The sequence below is a fragment of the Lolium perenne genome, chromosome 2 (assembly GCF_019359855.2).
Source record: "Lolium perenne isolate Kyuss_39 chromosome 2, Kyuss_2.0, whole genome shotgun sequence".
In the NCBI taxonomy this organism is placed as follows: domain Eukaryota; kingdom Viridiplantae; phylum Streptophyta; class Magnoliopsida; order Poales; family Poaceae; genus Lolium; species Lolium perenne.
Window position 1 is genome coordinate 15,339,977 of NC_067245.2, and position 22,967 is coordinate 15,362,943.

Here is a 22,967-nt window from a genome sequence, read left to right on the forward strand (position 1 = left end):
CTCAGGGAGAGCGGTCTACCTATGAAAGGTCTGGCGTCTTTCGATCCGGGTCGTGAAAGCAAGGAGCTTTCTGCAAAGGTAGAAGCGGATGGTTCTTGGATTTTTGCGTGGCCTCAGGAGTTCTCCTTGGTGGTCCTCTTCACCAGCTTCGGTGCCTCTTCAGTCGGATCGGAAGGTTAGACAACGGACACGAAACTCAAGCTGTGTTTCTTTTCATTCTTGTATGCTTGTTGTTTTTTGTCTCCTGGTATAGTTGTTTTTTAGGTAGGGCTACAACCTTCTATTTTAAAGATAACACATTCCTACAATCTACAAAGTATATTACTATCATAAGAGATATGTGCGATAACGTTGTGACAAGTGTTCGCGCATGTGATAGTGAGAGTGGTACCTTTCTAATTATACGATATGACTATATATATCAAGGATCAGCCATGAGCCCATACATGTTTTTCTTAGTGATGAATGAGGCAACCAAGGATATACTTGGTGTATGCTCTTTGATGATGATTTGGTAATAGTGGATCATACTAGAGTTAGAGTAAATAGGAAGTTCGAACTATATGGAGACAGACTTTGGAATCAAAGGGTTTATAATTAGTACGACCAAGACCAAGTACCTGCGATGCGATTTTAGTGGTGTTAAGATAGTGCAAAGATGGAGATGTTAGATTACATGCACAAATAGTGTCTAAGAGGGACATATTCCAACGATCAATGTTGCAAAGCATTGGTGATATCGATGATGATGTTTGGCACATGATCAAGGTGGGATGGATGAAGAGACGATAAGCATCTAGCATCCTATGTGACAAGAAGGTTCCACAAAAGGTAAAAATAAGTTTTGTTAGGTCGACAATCAGACCAGCGATGCTATAAGGAGCACAATCTTGACCCACTAAAATACAACACATCCAGCAAATGAGTGTTGGGTAGATGCACATGCTATAGTGGATGTGTGGCCATACATGAAAGGACCGGATTAGGAATGACGTAATACGGGGTAGGCTAGGGGTGGTACCGGTCGAAGAGAAGCTAGTCTTACACCGACTAAGGAATTCTAAAGAGTATGGAAGATACAAGAAGGGGTAGAGCACGGCCAAAGTTTACATGGGCGGGGCGGTAAAAATAGACTTCATGAATATGAATGTTTTAAAGTTTTTAGCTCGATAGGACCGCATGTAGATCAATAATCCATGTGTCGGAATCTTAGTTTACCTGTATTTTTTGATCTCTCAGTGTTTTGGTTTCATTTTATTTGTGTGGGGTTTCATATCTAGCCTACCCAAATTTGCTTTGGAATAACGCTTTGATGTTGTTGTATGCTATAAATTACTACTCCCTCTAATCCATAATATGTTATGGATCGGAGAGACTAATTTTTCTAAACTAGAGGTTCCTACAAGTAAAATAAAAAATCATTGATGCATGGATTTTCTTCGAACCGTCGGCACCCATCAAGGGTTGGTATTGCTTCGTCAAAATAGACGTGACGACGGAGTGGATTAGCCTTGTCGGTTGGTAGGACAATATTAATGGTAGGGGGTGCTGGCGCATTGTACGCATGAGTTGAAGTAGACTTGATTCATGTTGGGTGTGACGACGTGGCTTGAGACTCGTTGGTGCCATTTGTTTGGCGTGCTTATGAAAAAGAAATATTTTAAAACTTGCCATACATGTGGAATTTTTTGAAAATTCCTATTTTTAAAAGCTTGCAACTAGGGTTGCATTTTAAATCAAAAGTTTCCTCCTTGAATAGAATGAATAGATAGATGCTTTGACATTGTTGGCTTGGGCTGGTGACTAGCGTACGTATACATATGCATGTTACTGGCTATGGTCAGACCACGTGGTGCATGGGTTCCATAGCAAGAAGCACACGCTAAGATCGTCATAACATAATGGCTATATCATGTGCATGGTTTCTCACGATCATGTTTTCCAAGTCCGGTTTCCAGCTAGACAAGAGTACTAGGTCGACGGAGATAAAAGGCACAAGTCATTTTGACTTTTTCCCGCTCATTTTAGATGCCTATGTGGCACTATTTTGTGGCCCCTTGTTTTCATTTTTATGAATGAAATGATAGGTTTTAACTACAATTTTATGTGTCGTCTCGTCATTGCGATGGTGTCCTAGGAGTTCCAGCTGCCTGGAGATTCTCCATTAATGTTTTTTTCTCGAACCTTAACTTGTGAAATCTTAGAGGCGTTCAAAAGCTCGTTCGAAGGGTTTCTCAGACTTAAAATTTATTAGGATATCAGAATAAAAAAATGTATGTCTGTCTAGATCGCACCTACAAACGCTTAAGCACTGCCTATAGGCGCCACTAGGCGGATGCCAACCACCTTGCTTACGCCTAGTGCTTTTTCCAACCTGGCTTCCCACTCACGGGCAGTGGCGGACTCGGGAATTTTGGTTTGTCGAGCGACCATTTTTGGGGAAATTCTTTTAACACACAAATGCATAGAAATCATAGGGTAAACAATACACAAAATATTCAAATTTCTTGATGAACAAAATACAACTTTGAGGAACATGAAAAAACACAAAATACTTAAAACCTACAACCATGGATTATTGCTTCGTGAGGACCCATTGGCAACACAAATTAGCTAGTACCCTCAGAGTCGAAACAAGACCCACTACACGTGAATAAAGGACAAACATGTGTAAATCTTAACACAATTGTAAAAGTAGCTGATAATTAAGATTGCATTGTACCACTAATTTGTGGTAGTAGAAGGAGCACGAACTTGTTGAGGTAGATGTCCTCGACGGTTCTTGAAAGCATGAAACGTAACAAAAAAAAGTATATATATGATCCAGACATCTGGCATGTGCCTAATTTCCGAAATGTCGGAAACCTCGTGATTATGAAGTTGAGATTGTGCATGGAGCGGAGGCGTCTAGGCACGACAGTAGCCAATGGGTAGAGAGCCACGGCCACCGACCGGCAAGACTAGACCGCGCCAGTCGAGGCTACAAGTTCGGGAGGGCGAGTTGAGAGATGGCGAAGAAGAGCAAGTACATAGTGGCGGGTATTTTGGAATTGAAATTGCACTTCAAAATTGAAATCGGGTGTGCAGTTTGTGGAGAAGAAAAATACAGGCATACATACATGGAATCTAGGCGTGTAGAGCTACGTAGTATATGTGAGCATTTGTGTACGCTGCAACACGAGCGGGAAACATAATTCCAAAGCATGCAGAGCTACGTAAACAAGCGGAAACAGCAAACTGTCGTAATTAATATTGTAAAGCCACAAGAGCAATTTAAAATCAACCACTGTCCGAAGAAAATGTGGGCCGTGACGTGATCCAAATCAAAAGTTTTTTTTTAACAGGAAAGGTCCCGAAGGACCTACGGCTTCATTTCTTCAGCGGTGGAGTACATTTTACAGATAAGGCCTAAAGGAAGCAAGCAAATTACAAGCTGGCCCTTACAACTTGCACTGAGGACCCTAGAATAAAACAAGGAAAAGCGATCAGGTCCAGCTCCTTCTTCACCGCGACGAAGCTCGTCGGAGTCAACCTCTACGCCGCCGGGGACGGGACCACTTGGGTCACAGAGGTGGGAGCCAACTCCGACGAAACTGGAGAGCCTCCGAGTCGGCACGAACGCTTGACGGGGTTGCTGCTGCCTTGAGGACAGCATGTCGCCGTCACACGAGGGTGGAGGGGCCGCCTTTCAGCCGTGAAATACGGCGACAATGGCGCGGTGATAATCCTCCGATGGAGGGGCTTCCTTTCAGCCATATGATACGGCGACAACGGCGCCGTGAAGTACCTCCGAGTAGAAGTCGGCGAGCTTCCATGCTGCAAATGCGGGAGCCAACCACGAGCAGCAAGTAGCCAACCCTCTTCTCTCTCACCACCATGATGAACAGAGAGGAGGAGGCCACCGCTGCATCGCCAACTACCAGATCCGCGAGAAATGGCTTTATTTACGGAGATCTTCATCTCCCTCCGCCGCCACACCTTTGGCTCCGACCGCCGGAGCTCCGTGAGGTCGAGAAAGAAGACGATGTAGTGCCAGATCCAGCCGATGGGATCCGCCACCTCTATACCGGCATGCACGCCATATGCCACTAAGGACCATAACCTAATCCTAGTACTACTGCTATGTACTCCGACGCCTTCTCCTCTCCATCTCCGGCTGGCTATTCCAGCGGAGAGGAGGAAGGAGCCGCGCGTGCTTGCCTACTTTTGAGACGCGCGCTCCGTGTTTTGTGAAGAATCAATGCGAAAGAGTCGTGGGCCGGGGTTGGCCAGTCGGTGGCGAGGAAATACTAAAAGCCAAGGAACGAGGAAGATTGGATGGAATGCGATCCGATCTTGGTTTGGTTTTTGGTTTGGCAGACTGGTTCGTGGGAGGGAGCGATCGCTTACGTACGGTACGGACGTGCGCGTACGCAATCTGATGCTTCCGTATAATTTGTTTTGCTGGACCGATACGAAAAAAGTTGTACTCAATCAGTCAATCCTTGCTTTCCCGGGAGCAAAAAGAAAGAAAGAAAAAAAGAGTCAATCCTTGATTTGGCAACGAGCGGCCGGGTGGACTTGTTTTGGGGAGTGGACTGACTTTTCGGCATGTCGTGGCTCGCGTGATTCTCCGCGACGTCTTTTGCATTCCCAAAGGAAACAATTACTGCGCGCGGTCACGGCCGCCGCGCTATACGCGTGGCCGTCGTCGTCGCTCCTCCGCCCTGGACTCCCGCGCCTCATCGCCCTCCTCCCGCTGTTCCCGCTCCTCGTCGCCGCGCCCCTGGCCTTCCTCCTCCGCCATCGTCCGGGGCCTCGCCGCCTTCTTCCTGGCCTGGCTAGGCACCTTCAAGCTCGCCCTCCTCGCCGTCGGCCGCGGCCCGCTCGACCCCGCCCTTCCCGTGCTGCCGTTCCTCTTCACCGCCTTGCTCCCCGTCAAGCTCGCCCCAGCATCATCCAACAAGGCCAAGCCGGTGTCCCTCGTTTCTTGCGCGGTGAAGGTGGCCGTCGTAGCCGCCGTGGTCCGGCTGTACCAGCTCAACCACCGCCTGCACCTCTACGCGCGCCTAGCCCTGTACGGCGTCCACACCTACTGCTTCCTGGACCTCCTCCTCCCCTGCATCGCGGCCGCCGCCGCCGCGCTCGGCATGGAGGCGGAGCCGCAGTTCGACCGGCCGTACCTGGCGTCCTCGCTGCGGGACTTCTGGGGCCGCCGGTGGAACCTCATGGTTTCTGCCATCCTCCGGCCGTCCGTCTACGACCCCGTCCGCGCGCTCGCCGGGGTCCCCGCCGCCGTCCTGGCCACCTTCGCCGTATCCGCGCTCATGCACGAGGCCATGGTGTACTACCTCAGCCTGCAGTGGCGGTCCGACGGCATGATGGCTGCCTTCTTCCTGCTCCACGGCGTTTGCTGCGTTCTCGAGGGGTGGTGCGCGCGGCGGTGGGCGGCGCGTGGGTGGCCGGCGCCGCCGCGGCCCGTGGCGACGGTGCTGGTAGGGCTCTTCGTCACGGCCACGTCGTTCTGGCTCTTCTTCCCGGCGCTTTGCAAGGACGGAGTTGAGGAGAAGCTGCTGCAGGAGTGGGCTGCGGTGGCCGCCTTCTTCCAGGACGCCGGCGGGAAGATACCATGGTACGGTCAACTTAATTAGTAGCTAAGGAAAAGTACAACCTAGTGAAAGGTGTACTACCCTGTTGGCACTTGACACATCAAATCTAATTAACTCTGAAAAGGTTAGTGGACAAAATCAAAATTAAGGAGCATGTTGGCATGTCCGTTAGAAGTTACGCTATGCCATGTGCCAATTTGTACCCTTTGTACGATCCTCATTGTTCCCGTTGCCATTGTGTAGGGTGATTATCACGCCATAAATTAAAGAATGTTGCTGAGCCTCACTTGGGAATTAGATTCCCTAGCTCCGGGTTCACAGTGTTTGCTCCTGTTTTTGTTTGCTTTGAGAATTTTTTTTGGCTGGTGGGAATACCCACAGCAATTTCCTGGCGCCGCTGTTGGTTCACACCCGTCCAATCGAATTGTTTTGGGCCGTCGGATTTACTACTCTGTCCACTTTTGCCTCAAATGATGCTTTCGCTTCTACTCGCAGTAAAAAAAAACTCCCACTTTTGTTTCTATATAGCAAAAAAAAAAAGGTTCGTCCGTAAAATAAAAGAAATAGACGCCGTGCCGGAGACCTCGCCGGATATCTCATAGCAAAAAATTGTGTTATTGTAGTAAAACCGAGCGTATCAGGGACATCATCGGACACATCCCGAGAGACCTGGCTGGAGGCTCTCACTAGAGACCTCATAGCAACTATTTTGTACAACTGTAGCAAAAAACATAGAATAGTTGTAGCAAAACTGATTTCACCGGAGACTCTCGCCGGAAACCTCGTAACAAGAATTTTGTACTATTATAGCAAAAACATAAAACAATTGTAGCAAAACCATTTTTGCCGGAGATATCCGCCAGAGACATCATAGCAAATTACATTAGCAAAAACTGAACACAACTGTAGCAAAACATATGTACAATTGTAGCGTCACACTTATAATGATGATGTCCTTGCAGCGTCTAAGGTAGGAGATGGAGTGCCCAACACCGTGGTGGCGCCTGGCTTTGCAACAGGAACTCCACCCCCGCCACAACTGTGTTGCCATAAGGGCGCGAACGAGGACGTCTCGGCCTTGCAGAACATAAAGCAGTTGTATAAGCGGTGGCAGTATAAGTAATTTTGACTGACTAATAAGGGTACTAATAAAACGGATGAAAAAATTAGGAAGAAACCTTACTTCCTTTATTAGTAGGTATAGATATAGATATAGATAGATATAGATGTCATGGCACATGAAAATAAAATAGTAGTATTTTATTGAGTTATATAAGTTGATACGAATCCACAAATTGTTGCCAAACTAAAGTAGTCTTTAAATAAACAAATAAAATTAGCCTTTAAGAAACTAGAACTAGTTATTTCCAATGACAAATGTATCATTGAGTTTTATAACTGCCATATATATGCACAACTGTGACCCCTTTGATCTGGCCCATCTTCCGACCTTGGTCAGAACCATTGAGTGATGTTTGAAGTCGCTAAATTGCGCCATCAAGTGGAACCTTGGTCTTGGCAAACAGATATAGGTCATTCTTCCGACCGACGGCGAGGCCCATTTGCTCTGTCATGTCAAGCTCTTCTGGCTTAACCCCATGGGGAAGCTCCCAGTCGAAGTGGTAGAGAAGAGCCGCGAGGGCGAGCTCCATGATAGACTGGGCAAATAACATTCCAGGACATATCCTTCGGCCTGCCCCGAAAGGTGTGTACTCGAAGTTGGTTCCCTTGAAATCGACGGAGCCGGACTCAAACCGCTCTGGCTTGAACTCCTCGGCGGCGTCCCAATACTTGGGGTCTCTACAGATTGCCCATGTGTTCACGAATACAGTGGTTCCTTTGGGAACATCATACCCTAGGACTTTGGATGTCTCGGTGGACTCGCGCGGGAGAAGCAAGGGCACAGACGGATGCAACCTAAGTGTCTCCTTGATGACGAGTCTCAAGTACTTGAGGTCTGCCAAGTCATCCTCGGTGACGTTTGGCTTACCTTTGATATTTTCTCGTACTTCGGCTTGTGCTTTCCTCATCACGTTGGGGTTCCTCATGAGCTCCGACATGGCCCATTGGAGCGTTGTCGCGGATGTCTCGCTCCCAGCACTAAACAGGTCCTACACAAAGGCAGACTCAAACAAACAAAAAATTAGGAAGATGAAAGAAAAACAAAGGGACATATATCAAAAAAACATATATCCACGTGTGTGTGCGCTGTAAAAGTTATTGGTATGGTATACTTACGACGATAAGAGATTTGATGGATCCCATGGTAAAAGGCACGTCGTGGCTACCTTCCTTGTGTATCCTGAGGAGCACGTCTAGTAGGTCCTCTTTCTCCTCGTCCTTCACATTACCGTTGGACGCGGCGGTGGCCTTGAGCTCCTCGTGTTGCTTCATGGCGTAGTCAATAAGCTCGAAGCTTTTGGTGTGGTTCTCCCACGCCAGCCGAGACGAGTTGGTGAGGAACCTGGCGAGCCTGGAGGAGGGGAACAAGTCGACAAGGTTGAACCCGGAGAGGAGCTTGACCCCGCCCCGGAGGTTCTCCAGAAACTCGTCCCGCCTATTGAACCTGTCCCCGACCATGGCACGTATGGTGGAGTCGGTGATGAGCACGGCGAGGCCCTGACTGACGTTGAAGGTCTCGCCAGGTGGCGCCGCAGCGATGGCGGTGAGTAGGCGCCCGACCTCCTCCTCCCGGACATGCCGGAAGGACTGCACCCGGCGGGCGCTGAGAAGCTCCATGATGCAGATCTTGCGGAGCTGCCGCCAGTGGTCACCGTAGGGAGCGAAGGCCACCCCCACCCCGTCGGACATGATGATCTTGGTGGTCGGGTTACATGGGCGCGTCGCAAACGTGACGTCCTGCGTCTTCATGACCTCGCGCGCGGCGTCGTGGGACGAGACCACGACGACGGGCACCTCGCCGAGCTTGAGGTACACGAGGGGCGCGTTATCCAGCCGGCGCGCTATGTCCGCCAGGGCTCGGTGGATGAGCGGCTTACCAGCAAGATGGTGCAGGCTGCCGATGACCGGCAGGCACCAGGGGCCAGGCGGCAGCCTCCCGCCGTCGCGCTTCCTAATGAGCTTGTGGAGGAAGAGGGGGAGGAGAAGAGCCAAGAAGAGACTGAGGTAGTACGTTGCTTGCTCCATGATTGGTGGCTCGTGTGTGTTGTGTGCTCAGCTTAGGGATGCACTGGGAAATCTATGTGGCTGTGTGTTGTGTGTTCAGCTAGGCACTGCATTATATACCCATGTTGCAGTAGACCGAGTCATGGAATCCTAGCTTGTGATAGATGAGTCGCGATAAAACTCATGCATGTCGCCATTCCAGACGATTCGTCACGTTTCCTTTGTAGCTCGTGCTTCCGTCTCTCGTCGTCTTCTCCAATGCGTTAAGAAGGAAAAGTGCACTGCGCGCATTCCTCGAATGCTAGCTTTTGCACACGTCAACATTTGTTTTTTCAACAGTAGAATATTCAGAGCTGGAATCAACAGTGGAGAATACTCTTGAGTTTCCACATGCATGCATATGCTTTGATCTCAGGGGATTGGTGATGGTTGCACGATCGTGTTCTCTTGTTCATCCACAAACTACCCAGCGACGACCAGTGAGGAGAGGTGAGACTGCCACACCGTACGTGGCCTCCTCCCTGGCCGCGGGAGTCTCCTCCATCGGGACGCATATCCCCATCACCAACAAATTCCCAGGTCTTTCGTTACCTACGGCCGGTCCCTGTTTTCCTGTCTATCTTACCCGGCTCTGGATGAACGCAAATCGCGACTAAGTTTTGTGAAAGCAATATCGAAGGGAAATTTCCAATGGAGACAAGGACAGCAAAATGCATGGTGAACACATGAAAGGGAAATTTTCAGTGGGCAGTACCCAAAAGTGGAGTTTGAAACTGATGCTAAAGAAGTTTTAACTTTGATGGAAGACTCTAGCGGTGGGAGGTCCAAGATTACATGGGTTTAGAGCATCGCTAACAGAGCCCGTAAAAGGTCCGGAACCGAAAAATAACCGCTGTTTTACGGGTTCGGGGCGAAAAACGGCGCCGATCAGAGCCCATATACGGTCCAAAACCGAACATATTTTTCGGGCTGCGTTCGGTTCGCTCCGTCGGCCTGTATTTGTAGGGGCCGACGGAGCGAACCGAACGCAGCCCGAACACAATCCCTAATTTGCGCACGAGGGAACCTTCAGCTCGTCCCAACCGCCGCCGCCCCCGCCGATCTGTGCGCCCTCGCTTCCTCTGCGCCGCCACCCTCCGATTTGTCCCCGATGAGTCTCGAATCGACCCCGCCGCCCGCCGTTCCTACCGCGCCGGCGCTGGCACCCTCTCCCGTGGTCGCCGGAGCTTCTGCCGCTCCACCAACAATCCCGGCCACCGCTCCCACCCCTGTGACCCCCGCTGTCTCGTCGACGACTGCGGCGAAGAGGCGGCGCGCGGGAACGCATCTGCTCCCGCAAGCCGGTGCCGCGACGGTCCCCGGTGGTGGGTCGGCGGTGAAGCCGAAGGCCGTCCGTGCGAGACTGAAGAGTTCGGGTCCGAAAAGGACCAAAGTGAAGGCGGTGACTGGCCGTGGCCCCGCGCCTCCCTGCCCATCTCCGCCTACGCCGCCGCCGCCGGAAGCCACCGTGACTGCCGCCCACGACGTGCTCGACGATGGCGCAACAAGGTACACATGAACTCTTCCTCCATTTTTTCCATTGCAAGTACATACTGAGGCCTCGTCAAATTAGGAACGATTCCAGCTCGTACATGGAGATGTTGGGGGAGGTGAACATTAACCCACTCCCGCCATTCGGCAACGACAACTACTGCGGGGAAGAAGGGGAAGAAGGGGACGAAGGGGACGAGGGGGACGAGGAAGAGGACGATGGTGTGGTGGAGGTCACGGTCGATGGAAATCGGAAGAAGAGGCGGGCCAACAACTACACGGAGATTGAAGACGCCACCTTGTGCCGAGCTTGGGCCTCCGTGGGGATGGATGTTGTCTCCGGCACGGATCAAACAGGCAAACGGTACTGGCAGCGCATCGAGGACAAGTTCCACAAGCTCATGCCGCGCGTTCGCCATCCTGTCGATCGCACCTACCGATCCCTCCAAGGTCGTTGGGATGCGATCAAACCGGCGTGTAGCCGGTGGGCAGCAGCAATGGACCAAGTGGTGTCCAATCCTCCAAGCAGCGCAATTGTTGACGAATATGTGAGTGCATATTTCATAAAGCTAATTGTAGTTTTAGCGTCGGTGAGATATTGACGATTTGTTGGTTCCTTTTGCATATGTAGGATCGCATTGCCGATGCTAGGTATAGAGACATGGCCGACAGTAAGGGCAAGATCTTCAACATGCATCATTGTTTTGATGTGCTCCAACACCTCCCCAAGTGGAAGTTAAGGGATGAAGAGGTCGCTCCGAAGAAGGCTGCGATGGTTGCGCTCGATGACACCGTGGACGAGAAGGAAGGCAGGAACGCCGACAAGCCGGAGGGGAACAAGAAAGCGAAGGAAAGGATAAGGCTAGAGGGGGAGGCTGCATTGTTGAGGGACAAGTTTTATAAAATGATGAAGTCGAAGGAGGTGATAGCGACCAAGACTTTGGAGACCAAGCGTGTCATCATCGAGAGGAAGAAGGAGGTGAGCCTTGCAAATCTTGAAGCCAGCCGAGAGGAAGCAAAGACCAAAGCCAAGTTGGAGGAGATGAGGATCAATGTGAAGAAGGCCAAAGCAACGAAGCTACTATTGGCCGAAGAGAGGGAAATCTTGATGATGAACACGAAGGAAATGAATGAGGTTCAGCTGGAGTGGTGGAAGGAGACCTCGGCGGAGATCATGGCGAGGTGAAGAGCTGCTCGTCAAGAGGCATCTGCTGTTGCCGATGTGCCTCCAGGAGGTGGTGCCGATGTGACTCCAGGAGGTACTGCCGATGGTTGTCGTCGTGGTGAACGAGCAGATGCCATAGGATGGCTTAGATTGGGGCCGAATGGACGCAAGAGGATTCGGGGGAGGGTTTGCGATCAGGTGGGAAGAGATTCCGGATGGTTTCCTCAAGAACTTGGCCAAGGCCAGAGGTTGAAGAAGAAAGACACAAGGAAGAACTCCCTCTAGATCACCATGTTCATAGATTCACACAAGTTACAGGCTCTGCCTTCCTACATACACGCGTACATACTTGCCCGTGAAGATGGGCTGCCCCCTCTCCTTATATAGGGGAGAGGGTGGCTTACACTGCAAGAAACCCTAATGGCATCTTTGACTGGACAAACTACTTTACAGAGTTACTGTACAAAGCTACTTTAGCTCTCGTACAAAGCTACTTTAATCATAGATGACACCGGGGCCTTCTTTTATCATAGAAGCTGACGTCCCCCGGCTTCTTTCTCCGTCACCTCTCTCTTTGGCGCCAGGGCTCTGAATAAAGTTACTTGGCTTAGCTCATCCTTGTCTTCTTGCTCTGAAGAGAATCTTTGACCAGTCCTGCCGACAGGCTCTCCTTTCCGGTATCTTTTATACCGGGTCCCGGCATACCCCTTTGGGGATACCGGCTTAGCCTTGCTCTCCCGGATTCCTACTAGGCTTCCGGCAAGAACATTAAACCGGTATCTCGATGGCTCAAACCATCCGGTTTGGCATGCCTTTGGCATACCGGGGGTTATCCCCCCAACATTAGTCCCGAGCTGGTATAGCACGGAGGATTCTATCCTACAGACCATGCCAGGTTTTCATCTTTCTAAGATACCGGTTTAGTCACTCATCTCTTGAGCTTAGTTCCGGCACCTTTACCCTTGTTCCTTTTCTTCTCTTTGCAAGGCTCGTTCCGGCATCCCTTTTTTCCGGCACCACGTGTCTTTGCTCCTTCCTCGGCGAAGTCGAGAATATATCGGGCCCCGCGCCTGTCGATGACATGCGCATCGTAATCGACGCGCCAGTGTCCGCTGTCACATCGTTTCGACTCCCGCGCACGCATTTAATGCACCGCAGCGGATCCCACTACCTCTTCGGGATCCCGCGTGCGCCTCCGTGTGGCCTCCGTTTTCGCGCGTGTATCCGTTCGCCACGTGGCGGCCCAAGGTGCGAACCGTCGCGGGCCGCGAGGCGAACCGCCGCGCGGCCCCGGCGGTTCGCTGCCCACTTTCTCTCTCTTATATAAGCACAACTGCCCGTTCCCCTTCATCTTCTTCGCATTCTCCTCCTTCGCGCACAGAGCTCCACGCCTCTGCGCCTCCGCCGCTCTCCGTCCGCCGTCGCCCGTTCAAGCTCCGGCGCCCGGCGAACTTACGCCGCCCCTCCGCCGAACTTCGCCGTGCGGAGTTCTTTGGCAGCACCTTCCTCGCGTCCGCCGCATTTGTGCTTCTTCGCGAGCTTTTCCGCTTCGCCATCGACGGAGCCCGCCGGCGACCGCAGAGCCGCTCCACCGCCAGCAAACACTCCCCTCAGCGTCCGCGCCGCTCAAGGTTGGTATCAATTTCGCTTTACTCGCCGTTCGCTTGCTTTCCAGATCTTGAGCCTTTGGTGTTCTTATTTGCTCCTTTTCTTTGGTTTTCTTCTTACTCGTAGATCTTCACACGGGGTTGAAGTTTGGGATTCCTGTTTCTCCGCCCATCCTTGCGATGTCTGACGAGGGATCTTCCTCTGCATCCTCTTCTTCTCTTTCTCTCAAGCGCCGTAGACCTTCTCCCGGTGAATCTACGGCCTCAGATCCAATGGAAACCGATTCCGGCAACCAGCAGGAATCCGGTGACCCCCAAGAGTCCGGCGGCCACCTAGAATCCGGTAGCTTTAGCCAAGCTTCCGGTAGCCAAGAGGCCAGTGGCTCTGGTCAAGCCTCTAGCAGCTCCAGCCAATCTTCCGGCGAGGAGCCTTCCCCAACCACCCGCGGAGCCTGGATGGGCTCCTACGTTACTGAGTTTGAGATCGATTGGCTGTACCGGTCTCGGAGGATTCTGGAAGGAGTTGCCTGCCGGATTCCGGATAACGAGATCGAACCGGATCCGGAAGACGACGAGCATGTTGTTTTTCTCGCTCACTTTGAACGCGGCTTCGGCCTTCCTGCCTCTACTTTTTTCCGGGATTTCCTGGATTTCTACGATCTCCAACCTCACCACCTTCCTGGCAACGCCCTTTTCTATCTTTCTTGTTATGCCACCTTCATGGAGGCTTACATCGGCATTCGTCCCACTCGTGAGACGTTTGCCCGTTTCTTCAACCTGCGGATCAACTCCGTCCAGGGCAAGGAGATCCCCAAGCCCAAGCCGCCCGTGCAGTGCGGCTCCTGCATCGTCGGCTCCCGCCAAGGGAGCACTTTTCTTAAGCTTTCCGGCCTCGAGTCTTGCCGCACCTGGCAAGGAACTTTCTTTTACGTGAAGAACACCGGCCGCGCTGATCGCATCAATCTTCCTCCATATCAAGCGGGGCCCCCCAGTAGAACCAACTGGAGCTACAACCCAAGGACGGGACACGCCGAAACCAACCGGGTAGTGCGTTTCTTGGCCTCTACGAAGAAGGAGACCAACATCTGTTACGACGATATCATCCGGACTTTCATATCGCGCCGGTGCTTCCTCTGAAGCGCCGCGCACATAGGATGAGCGAGATGTATGGCCCAGGCGATCCTACCAAGATCACAGGCCGCGCTCTCAGCAAGAAAGACGTTGTTCTCAAGGCCAAGCAGATTTGTCAAACTGCTATGCCTTTTGCGTGGGAATGGGGCCTCCTTCCCCTCAGTTTCTCTAACCGTCCGACCCAAGAAGTAAGAGATTGCGCAATTTGGGGTTGTCTTTGCCGGTAAGTTTCTGCTTTTGCTAACCATCTTTTTTACCTTGTTTCAGGCCAGGGACCGCTTCCCCTCTATCCAGGCAGAGCCGCGAGGACCTCTCCGGAAGCGTGCCTTTGACTCCTTCGACCCGGATCCCTACATCTTTTGGAAGGATCTGAAGATGGGGAAGACTCCGGCTGCGCGCCTTGGCCGGGACCCGCCGGAGCCCACCGGAAATCCGGAGGAGCTGGTTGTGCTCGAGGTATTTTCTTTTCCGGCTTCTTATACTTTGCCATTATCGCTTTCTTGCGAATTGCTTCTTAGCCATATCCAACTCACGGATCCACGAGCGCGTGCCGCCCTGCGCGCCGAGGCCGACACCGAGTTTGTGGACAAACTCATGGCCCAGGGCCACAAGAACAACCAGCCGCCACCTACTGCCGGCACCCGCCCTGCTCCTCCCTCCAAGCGCTTCCGGACGGAGCCGTGGGGAGAAAGAAGTGGCGTGCGCCGCTACGGGCGCAAAGCGATGCCAACCGCTTCCGGGTAATTTCATTTTCCGGCTTGCCTCCTTTTTTGCTAAGTTCTTTTTCCGGTTGCTTCTTCTCAACCACTTGTCTTTTTCTTTTTCTCAGCCCCGCTCTCAAGCTTGGCCCAAGGCCATCGGGCTCGAGGGATCCGCAAGGACCTCAACCCCTCCTCCTCGTTCAAGCCCGGCACCATCCGGTGCCGCAACACCTCTGCCTCCCTTTCGGGGGCACCCCAAATTCGGCGCGTGCGGCCCCTTCACTGTCCGCTCACCGCACGGAGGAGGATCTTTCCTTCCTCCCGGAACACCAAGACACCGGCGCCAGCAACACCGGCGCCGGAGAAGAAGAAGCTGCCGGGCGGGCGGAGCCTTTTGCTCCTCCCGTCCTCGAAAAGACAACTTCCGCGCCGGAATCTTCCGCGCCGGAAGGCTCCAAGACGGTGACGCTCCTAGCGCTCCCCTTCTCCACGCACCATCCTCATGCCTCCGCCTCGAGGCTCCTCGCGCCCAGCCCTCCAAGGCCGCTCCCGGCGCGCCGCCGCCGGCTAAGACTTCCGGGGCCTCTTCTACCGCGCCGCCGCCCAAGCCCTCCAAGCTCATCAAGGGGAAGGCGACGGCCTCCAGCCGCCCCTTCGGGCGGCCAGCAGCCCTTGGTGCTGCACGTCTCCAAGGCTGCCAAAAGCGCCGGCATGAAGGCCACCGGCCTCCTCGGCCGCATTACGGAGTTCCAGCGCCAAGGCCGGGACCTGGGGCACCTCTGCCGTATGCCCAAAAGTGGAACGCCGCGGACATCACTCCGGCGACCCGCGGCATGGGCAAGGATCGGCTGCCGGCACCTGATCCCGTCGGGGATCGGTGTTCGAGGAGCACTTCATGCGGCTCCGGGCTGCCGTAAAAGAGCTTGACAGCGCGTGGTACGATTCCACGAACAATCGACGGTATGTTCTATTAACTTTCAACCTTTGCCGGTTTCTTTGTTTCCGGTTCTGCTTTATCTTTTCCTTAGTTTCATGCCGGTTTCTCTCTTGTCTATCTTCCCGGTCCCCGAGTTTTGTGGTGAGAGCGCAGCTCTTAGCGCAAAACTTAACTTAAGTTTTTAGCGTGAAACCGGCATCGCCCGATCCCCGAGTTTCGGGTTAAACATCTTCTCCTTAACACATAATTTACTTTAGAAACGCGCAAAACCGGCACTGCCGATCCGAAGTTTCGGGTTAAGAACTTTGTTCTTAGCGCAAAACTTTATCTTAAAAACGCGCAAAACCGGCATCGCCAGTCCGAGTTTCGAGTTAAGAACTTTGTTCTTAGCGCAAAACTTTATCTTAAAAACGCGGAAAACCGGCACTGCCAATCCCCGAGTTTCGGGTTAAGAACTTTGTTCTTAGCGCAAAACTTAACTCATTTCTTCTTTTTCTTGAACAGGTCACCACGACACTCGGAAGGCCCTCTTCGAGGAGCTTTTATGGGAGCACCGGAGCTCGCCGAGGCACACGACAAGTGCCAAGGTGAGTTTTTTATTCTACCGGCATCTTTGCTACCGGAAACCTTTTTCCTTGTGACACTTACAATTTCTCGTTCAACGGTGATCCCGGAAGCTTCCATCGATGCTCTCAAGGAGCAGCTCGCCACGGCCCAACGTACTATTTTTCCTTTCTCCTTTGAACTTGGTTTCTTTTCGGTTTTACTAGTGTAACCTTGCTAACACTCATTTTTCCGGTTCTGGGGAGAAGGATGAGCTCAGCCGGCAGCACCAGGAGGAGCTAAACGCCCTCAAGACCAGCTACCAGGAGCTCAAGTCTCGGTTGATTCAGCTGGGGCTTGACCACGCCAAGGCCCTCAAGGCCGCTGAAGTGACCGCAGCGGCCAAGTTGGACGAGGCTCGGAGAATGCCTGCAATGCCACCGTGGTGTTGCGGGCAGAGCCGGAGGAGATGACCAAGGCCGGAAGGGTGCCGAGGAGAAGGCCGCGGGCTGGAGGAGGGGCACAAGGAGTGCGATCAGCTGATCCTGCAGACCGACACACTTGCCCTCCGTAAGTTGTTTTCTTTTACACTTTGACTATCGCATACGAGCCTTTTTTCCTTCGACCCCATTTTTGTTTCCGCTATCTTTCCGTCCGGTCTCTCTTCTTCCGGATTCTTTTCTCTCCGGTCTCTTTTTCTTCCGGTCTCTTTTTCTTCCGGTCTCTTTTTCTTCCGGACTCTTTTCCTTAAGCTTTTTCTTTCTTTGCACAGGCCTCTTTCCGGACTCGCAGAGGTATGCCGTCAAGAAGGTCGACGCGCAGCGCAGGGACAAAGGCCAAGCGGATCTTACCGTGCCATGGACGCCCAAGGACCATCTGGTCGCGCTTAACGCGCTGGTGTCCCATATGCGCTGCATAGACCGCAATCTTTCGGACATCACGATGTAGCTACCCAGCTATACAGGACTTTATGGCTCGGCGAGGAGGTGCCGGACACCTTCTCCCTCATCAACGACCGTACCGAAAGGTGCCGGCAGGGAGGATCCGCGAGTGGCGGTGCTCTGCTGCCCGCGCTGGAGCGGACTCCGCCCTCCGCGTCGCCTGCTCCCGGTACCGGAGCTCAATACGGACGCCCTTACCGGCGTGCGCGAAGGCGCAGAACGGATCCGGACCCGATCCTCTCCGCCAAGCGGCAGGATCGCGCGTACCGCATCGCGAGTATGCCGACATGCGCACCTTCATCCCTCCCCCTCCTGGCGTCACGGATTATCTCGACGAGGAGGAGGGTGAAGCCGAAGAAGAGGTCTGGGCGATGCCGGTGCCGGCGATGCTCCTCCGGAAGCCCCTGCTGCATGATGATTTCCTTTGAAGTGTTTGCTCATTATATCTGTTGGTCTGTTGCTTTAAGACAATATCTGTTAAATTCTGCCCGGAATGCCGGGGCTTATGATGTAAAACTTAAGTTTGCCTGTGGTTGTGCTACAACATTTCCTGCCGGTAAGTTATACCGGTAGCTAAGTACTTATGAGTTTGCCTTAGCATATTTTGCTTTTGGTTCCGCTTTTATCTGCACCGCAAAGATTTCTCAATTGCTTCCGCATCCAATTTGATGCATACTTGGTTCTTTTGCCTTGGCTCTGCCTGCCTTTCTCGGGCGTTCTTTGGCGGATGAGCACAAGGGTCTTACACCAAACAAGCATCTTCTTGAACTTAGAAATAACAATGAAATTGTGCAAAAAACCGGAATAACCGGGGTTAATTAAATTACTCAGATAGTTCTTTCCTGCTCTCCCAATTCGCAGTTCATGTGCTTGTCTCCTACCGGTTTATCTTGCTTGCCATGAAGCCGGTTTGCGGACAGCAGCAGAGTCGAAGACTCCGGTCGGATTTAGCACACGACTAAACGGGAAAGAAAATCAGTCAATAAGCAACCGGTACACTGAAAAAATAGACAAGTTACATGCAACTTAAGTTGGGGTAGTCCCCGAGATTCACTCAAGGTTAGGCATCTTTTATTCATAGCATATAAGGTACAAAAAGGAACTTCTTACACCACCACTTCAAGAGTAGAAAGGACGCAATGAGCTACGTTCCATGGACGCTTGCTCTCCTCGCCGGACTGTCCGCCTTTCCTTTCTTCCATTCCTGTGCATCTATCAAGTAGTATGCATCATTGTGAAGCACCTTGCTTACAATGAAGGGACCTTCCCACGGTGGCAAAAGCTTATGCCGGCCTTCGCTGCGCTGCACTGTGCGAAGTACAAGATCTCCTTCCCGGAAAACTCTTGGGTTAACCTTCCGGTTATGATAGCGTCTTAGGTTTCTTTGGTAAATGGCTGTTCTTGCCAAAGCCAGCTCTCTTGCTTCTTCTAGCAAGTCCACATCGTTTTCTCTGGCCTCTTTGACCTCTTGCTCGGTATAGAGCTGTACCCTTGGTGAATCATGGATGATATCGGTTGGTATCACCGCTTCGCTCCATAAACCATGAAGAAGGGAGTGTATCCGGTAGACCGGTTTGGAGTTGTTCTTATACTCCACAGTACTGATGGTAGCTCATCGAGCCAACATCCCGGTGACTTTTCCACCGCATCAATGAGTCTAGGCTTGATACCGGAAAGCACCAAGGCATTCATTCTTTCTACTTGGCCATTGCCTGTGGATGTGCCATCGAGCACAAATCCAACCGGATGTTCTTTTCTTCACGAGAACCTTTTGAACTCACCTTGAGCAAAGTTGGTTCCGTTATCAGTGATGATGTGCGGGTATCCATACCGGAAAATGACATCTTTCAAGAATTTCACAGCTGTATGCCCATCACACTTTGCGATAGGTTTTACTTCCAGCCACTTGGTGAACTTATCCACCATGACCAAGATGTGAGTCATGTCGCTTCTTGCAGCTTTTGAATGGTCCAACCATGTCAAGGCACCAAACAATGAATGGCCATGTTAGCGGTATTGTCTTTAAACCGGAACCGGGGTATGGTTTTGCTTGGCGTACCTCTGGCAGCCGTTGCATTTTCTTACCAAATCCTCAGCGTCCTCCAAAGCAGTGGGCCAATAGAACCCATGCCGGAATACTTTTGCTACCAAAGCCCTTGATGAAGCATGATGCCCACATTCTCCTTGGTGAATTTCCTCAAGCATTTCTTTTCCTTCCTCCGGTTCCACACATCTTTGAAGGACACCGGTAACGCTTCTCTTGTACACCTCACCATTGATGAATGTGTAAGCTTTGGACCTTCTTTGTATCCTCCTTGATTCATTTTCGTCAGCCGGCAAGGTGCCGCTGATCAGGAATTCCTTAATAGGTTTAACCCATGATGGTATTTCTCGAACCAAAAACACCGGTGCATCTATCTCCATGCTATCTACCAGCATCGTTTCTTCCGGTATGGGTACAGCAGTCCCGAGCCTACCGGAGCAGTCCCGAGCTTGCCGGAGCAGTCCCGGGTTCCCTTCATCGATATCCATGGGTACTACGTGTGACTCGGTACAAAAATTGATTCTGATTCCGGGCTCGGCTTGATCGATGGCACTCTTAGGTGAGCCAAAGCTATTCCGGGAGGAATTTCTTGCCTAGATGAGCCCAGCTTGGACAAAGCATCCGCGGCCTCATTTTCTGCTCGCGGCACATGGTGAAACTCACACCCTTCGAAGAATCCGGCAATCTTTTGCACGTGAAACCGGTACGAGGCCATGTTGGCGTCTTTTGCATCCCAATCTCCTGAGCACTGCTGTACCACAAGGTCTGAATCGCCATAGCAAATGATCCGGTGTGCACCGATTTCTTTTGCGACCTTAAGCCCATGGATCAAAGCTTCATATTCAGCGACATTGTTCGATGCCCTGAAATGTACTTGCAAAACATACCGGAGGTGGTCTCCTTTTGGTGAAGTAAGCACCACACCGGCACCTAGACCTTCCTTGAGCTTAGATCCATCAAAGTGCATCTTCCAGTATTCTATCCTCTGATCTGGCGGTTTGTATTGCATCTCCGCCCAATCAACAAGGAAATCAGCCAAAGCCTGTGATTTTATGGCATCTCTTCTTTCATATACCGGCACGTACGGTGATATCTCGGATCGCCCATTTTGCAATCCGTCGCGGCATCTTTGTTGCACATGATGTCGGAAATTGGTGCTTCACTCACCACCTTCATGGGGTGCTCCTCAAAGTAGTGCTTGAGTTTTGTGGCGGCCATGTACACGCCATAAGTCATTTTCTGGAAGTGAGGGTAGTTTTGTTTTGAGAGGGAGAGCACCTCGCTCAAGTAGTATACCGGCCTCTGGACGGTTTTTTCTTCCTCTTCTCTTTCAGCCACAACCACTACACTCACAACCCGGTTTGTTGCTGCTATGTATAACAGCATAGGCTCCCTTTCTAGAGGTGAAGCCAGTATGGGTGCTGTGGCTAGCATCGTTTTTAGCTCCTTAAACGCTGCGTCTCACGAGGGGTCCGTACGAACGTGTCGATTTCTTCATGAGAGCATAGAGTGGCGAGCTTTTTCTCCCAACCTGCTTACAAACCGGCTCGGCGATGCCAAGCTTCCGGTAAACTTTTGCACATCTTTTAACTCTCGAGGGATAGCCATTCTTTCTATCGCCCGGATCTTTACCGGATTAACCTCTATGCCCCGGCTTGAAACCAGGAAACCGAGCAGCTTGCCGGCGGGGACACCAAAGGTACATTTTGCCGGATTGAGTTTCATCCGGAACCGCCTTAGGTTATCGAATGTTTGCCGGATGTCATCGATTAAAGTGTTTTTTACCTTAGTTTTTATCACGATGTCATCCACATAGACTTGCACATTTTTTCCAATTTGATCAAACAAGCATTTTTGCATACGGCGCTGGTACGTTGCACCGGCGTTGCGCAACCCAAAAGGCATAGTGACATAGCAATAAGCCCCGTGCGGGGTAATGAACGCAGTTTTTATTTGATCTTCCTTTTTAAGGGAATTTGGTGGAAACCGGAATAGGCATCCAGGGAAGGACAACAACTCACACCTGAGTTGAATCAATCACTTGATCGATTCGTGGCAAAGGAAAAGGATCTCTTGGGCAAGCCTTGTTCAGGGTTGGTGTAGTCGATGCACATGCGCCACACCTTCGGAGCTTTTGCCTCCAGGTTCTCATCTTTCTTCTTTTCAACCATTACAGATTGGCCAGCCACTGCGTGTGCGTGACCTCCACAATGAATCCGGCAACAAGCAGCTTGGTTACTTCTTCTCCTATGATCTTTCTTCTGTCTTCACGAACCGACGCAGTGGTTGCCGCACCGGCTTGGCATCTTTCCGGACGTTTAGAGAGTGCTCAGCCAGCTCCTCGGAACACCTACCAAATCATCAGTTGACCAGGCAAAGATATTCCGATTCTCACGGAGGAAGGCGACGAGCGCGCTTTCCTATGCTTGATCAAGGCCGGCGCCGATACGAACGGTGCGCTACGGGTAAGCCGGATCCAGCACAATGTTCTTTGTTTCATTGGTTGGCTTGAATGCCGGTGTGCCCATGTTTTCACTCATTGCCGCCAAACTCATTTGTGAGGATTGAGCCAGCGCAACATTGTCTGCATTCTTTTCTTTTCCTCCGCGATCACCGGCGATTCGCTAGGTTTGATCCGGCAGATGCGATTTCCGGTGAGATCTTATAGTTTCCCACCAAAGTCAATGGCCCACGAGGTGCCGGCATCTTCATCTTGAGGTAAGCCGTATGAGTGGTGGCCATGAAAGCAGCCAACGCCGGTCTCCCAAAGAATGCATGGTAGGGACTGTCCGAGATCCACCACCTCAAACTCCAGATTTTCCACCCGGCAATTGTCACGTCCTCCAAATGCCACGTCCACCCGAACTTTTCCTATCGGGGCACGGGACAAGCCAGGGACGATCCCATGGAACGTTGTGCGCGTTGGCTGAAGCATGTTTTCTGTTATGCCCAGCGTTTGCATGGTGTGCTTGTACATGATGTTGATGCTATCGCCATTGTCTATCGGCACCTTGCTGAACTTCACTCGAGTTTGCGGCCCTTTCATGATCGGGTCCACAACAAGAGCATATCCACCCGGATTCGGCATGATCTTTGGGTGATCCTTGGATGACCAGGTAATTTCCTGATTGGACCACATCATGTACTTGGGAACTGCCGGCATCACAAAGCATTGACCTCCATGGACCGCCGGTGTACACTTTGCCGGTCTGTTGGCTCAGTGACAAAGACAACACAGCACAGATGCGGATCTTCGTAAACATTCCGGCCTAAAGGTGCCGGTGGAGGTGGGTGGTTATCATTTTGCTCCACCCGGTTAACTTGTCGGTACTGCTGCCGGTTTGGCTGCACCGGTAAGGCGTTTGCCCGGTAAGTGGTGGTGGTGGCGGTTGCTGTTGTTGCGGCCGCGGCAGGTCTTGCGGTGGCCGCGCATCTTTCACTGTTCCTTTTTGCATCAAGTACTTGGTCCAGGTACAATCCTTCGTCAGATGGTTTGACGGATGTGCCGGATTCGGCGTGTGCCACCGGCAAGGTTGATCCATGGCAGCTTCCATGGTGTATTTCGCGGGTTCTTGCCGTTCTTCTTACGGACCCAGGGTTTCTTTTCCACCCATTGTTTCTTAGGACCCGCCCATGGCTGCGATCCGGTTTTTT

At 51.8% G+C, this 22,967-nt stretch overlaps 1 protein-coding gene and 1 pseudogene across 2 annotated transcripts; one reads left to right on the plus strand and one right to left on the minus strand.

Annotated features, from left to right (window-relative positions):
* The first annotated feature begins 3,934 nt into the window (after window positions 1–3,934).
* On the plus strand, window positions 3,935–5,919 carry LOC127328229 (acyl-CoA--sterol O-acyltransferase 1-like; annotated as a pseudogene).
* Window positions 5,920–6,184: 265 nt separating this feature from the next.
* LOC127331270 (desmethyl-deoxy-podophyllotoxin synthase-like) lies at window positions 6,185–8,829 on the minus strand. Of its 2 annotated transcripts, XM_051357361.2 has the most exons (3): window positions 7,827–8,829; window positions 7,579–7,699; window positions 6,185–6,665 (listed from the first exon to the last, which is right to left on the minus strand). In XM_051357361.2, the coding sequence occupies exons 1-3, from the start codon at window positions 8,733–8,735 to the stop codon at window positions 6,472–6,474; spliced, it is 1,224 nt and encodes a 407-aa protein (XP_051213321.1). In that variant the 5' UTR covers window positions 8,736–8,829; the 3' UTR covers window positions 6,185–6,471. The 2 variants fall into 2 exon arrangements, with proteins under 2 accessions (XP_051213321.1, XP_051213320.1); XM_051357360.2 differs by lacking the exon at window positions 6,185–6,665 and having other exon boundaries at window positions 6,839–7,699; window positions 7,827–8,815.
* Between the last annotated feature and the right edge of the window lie 14,138 nt (window positions 8,830–22,967).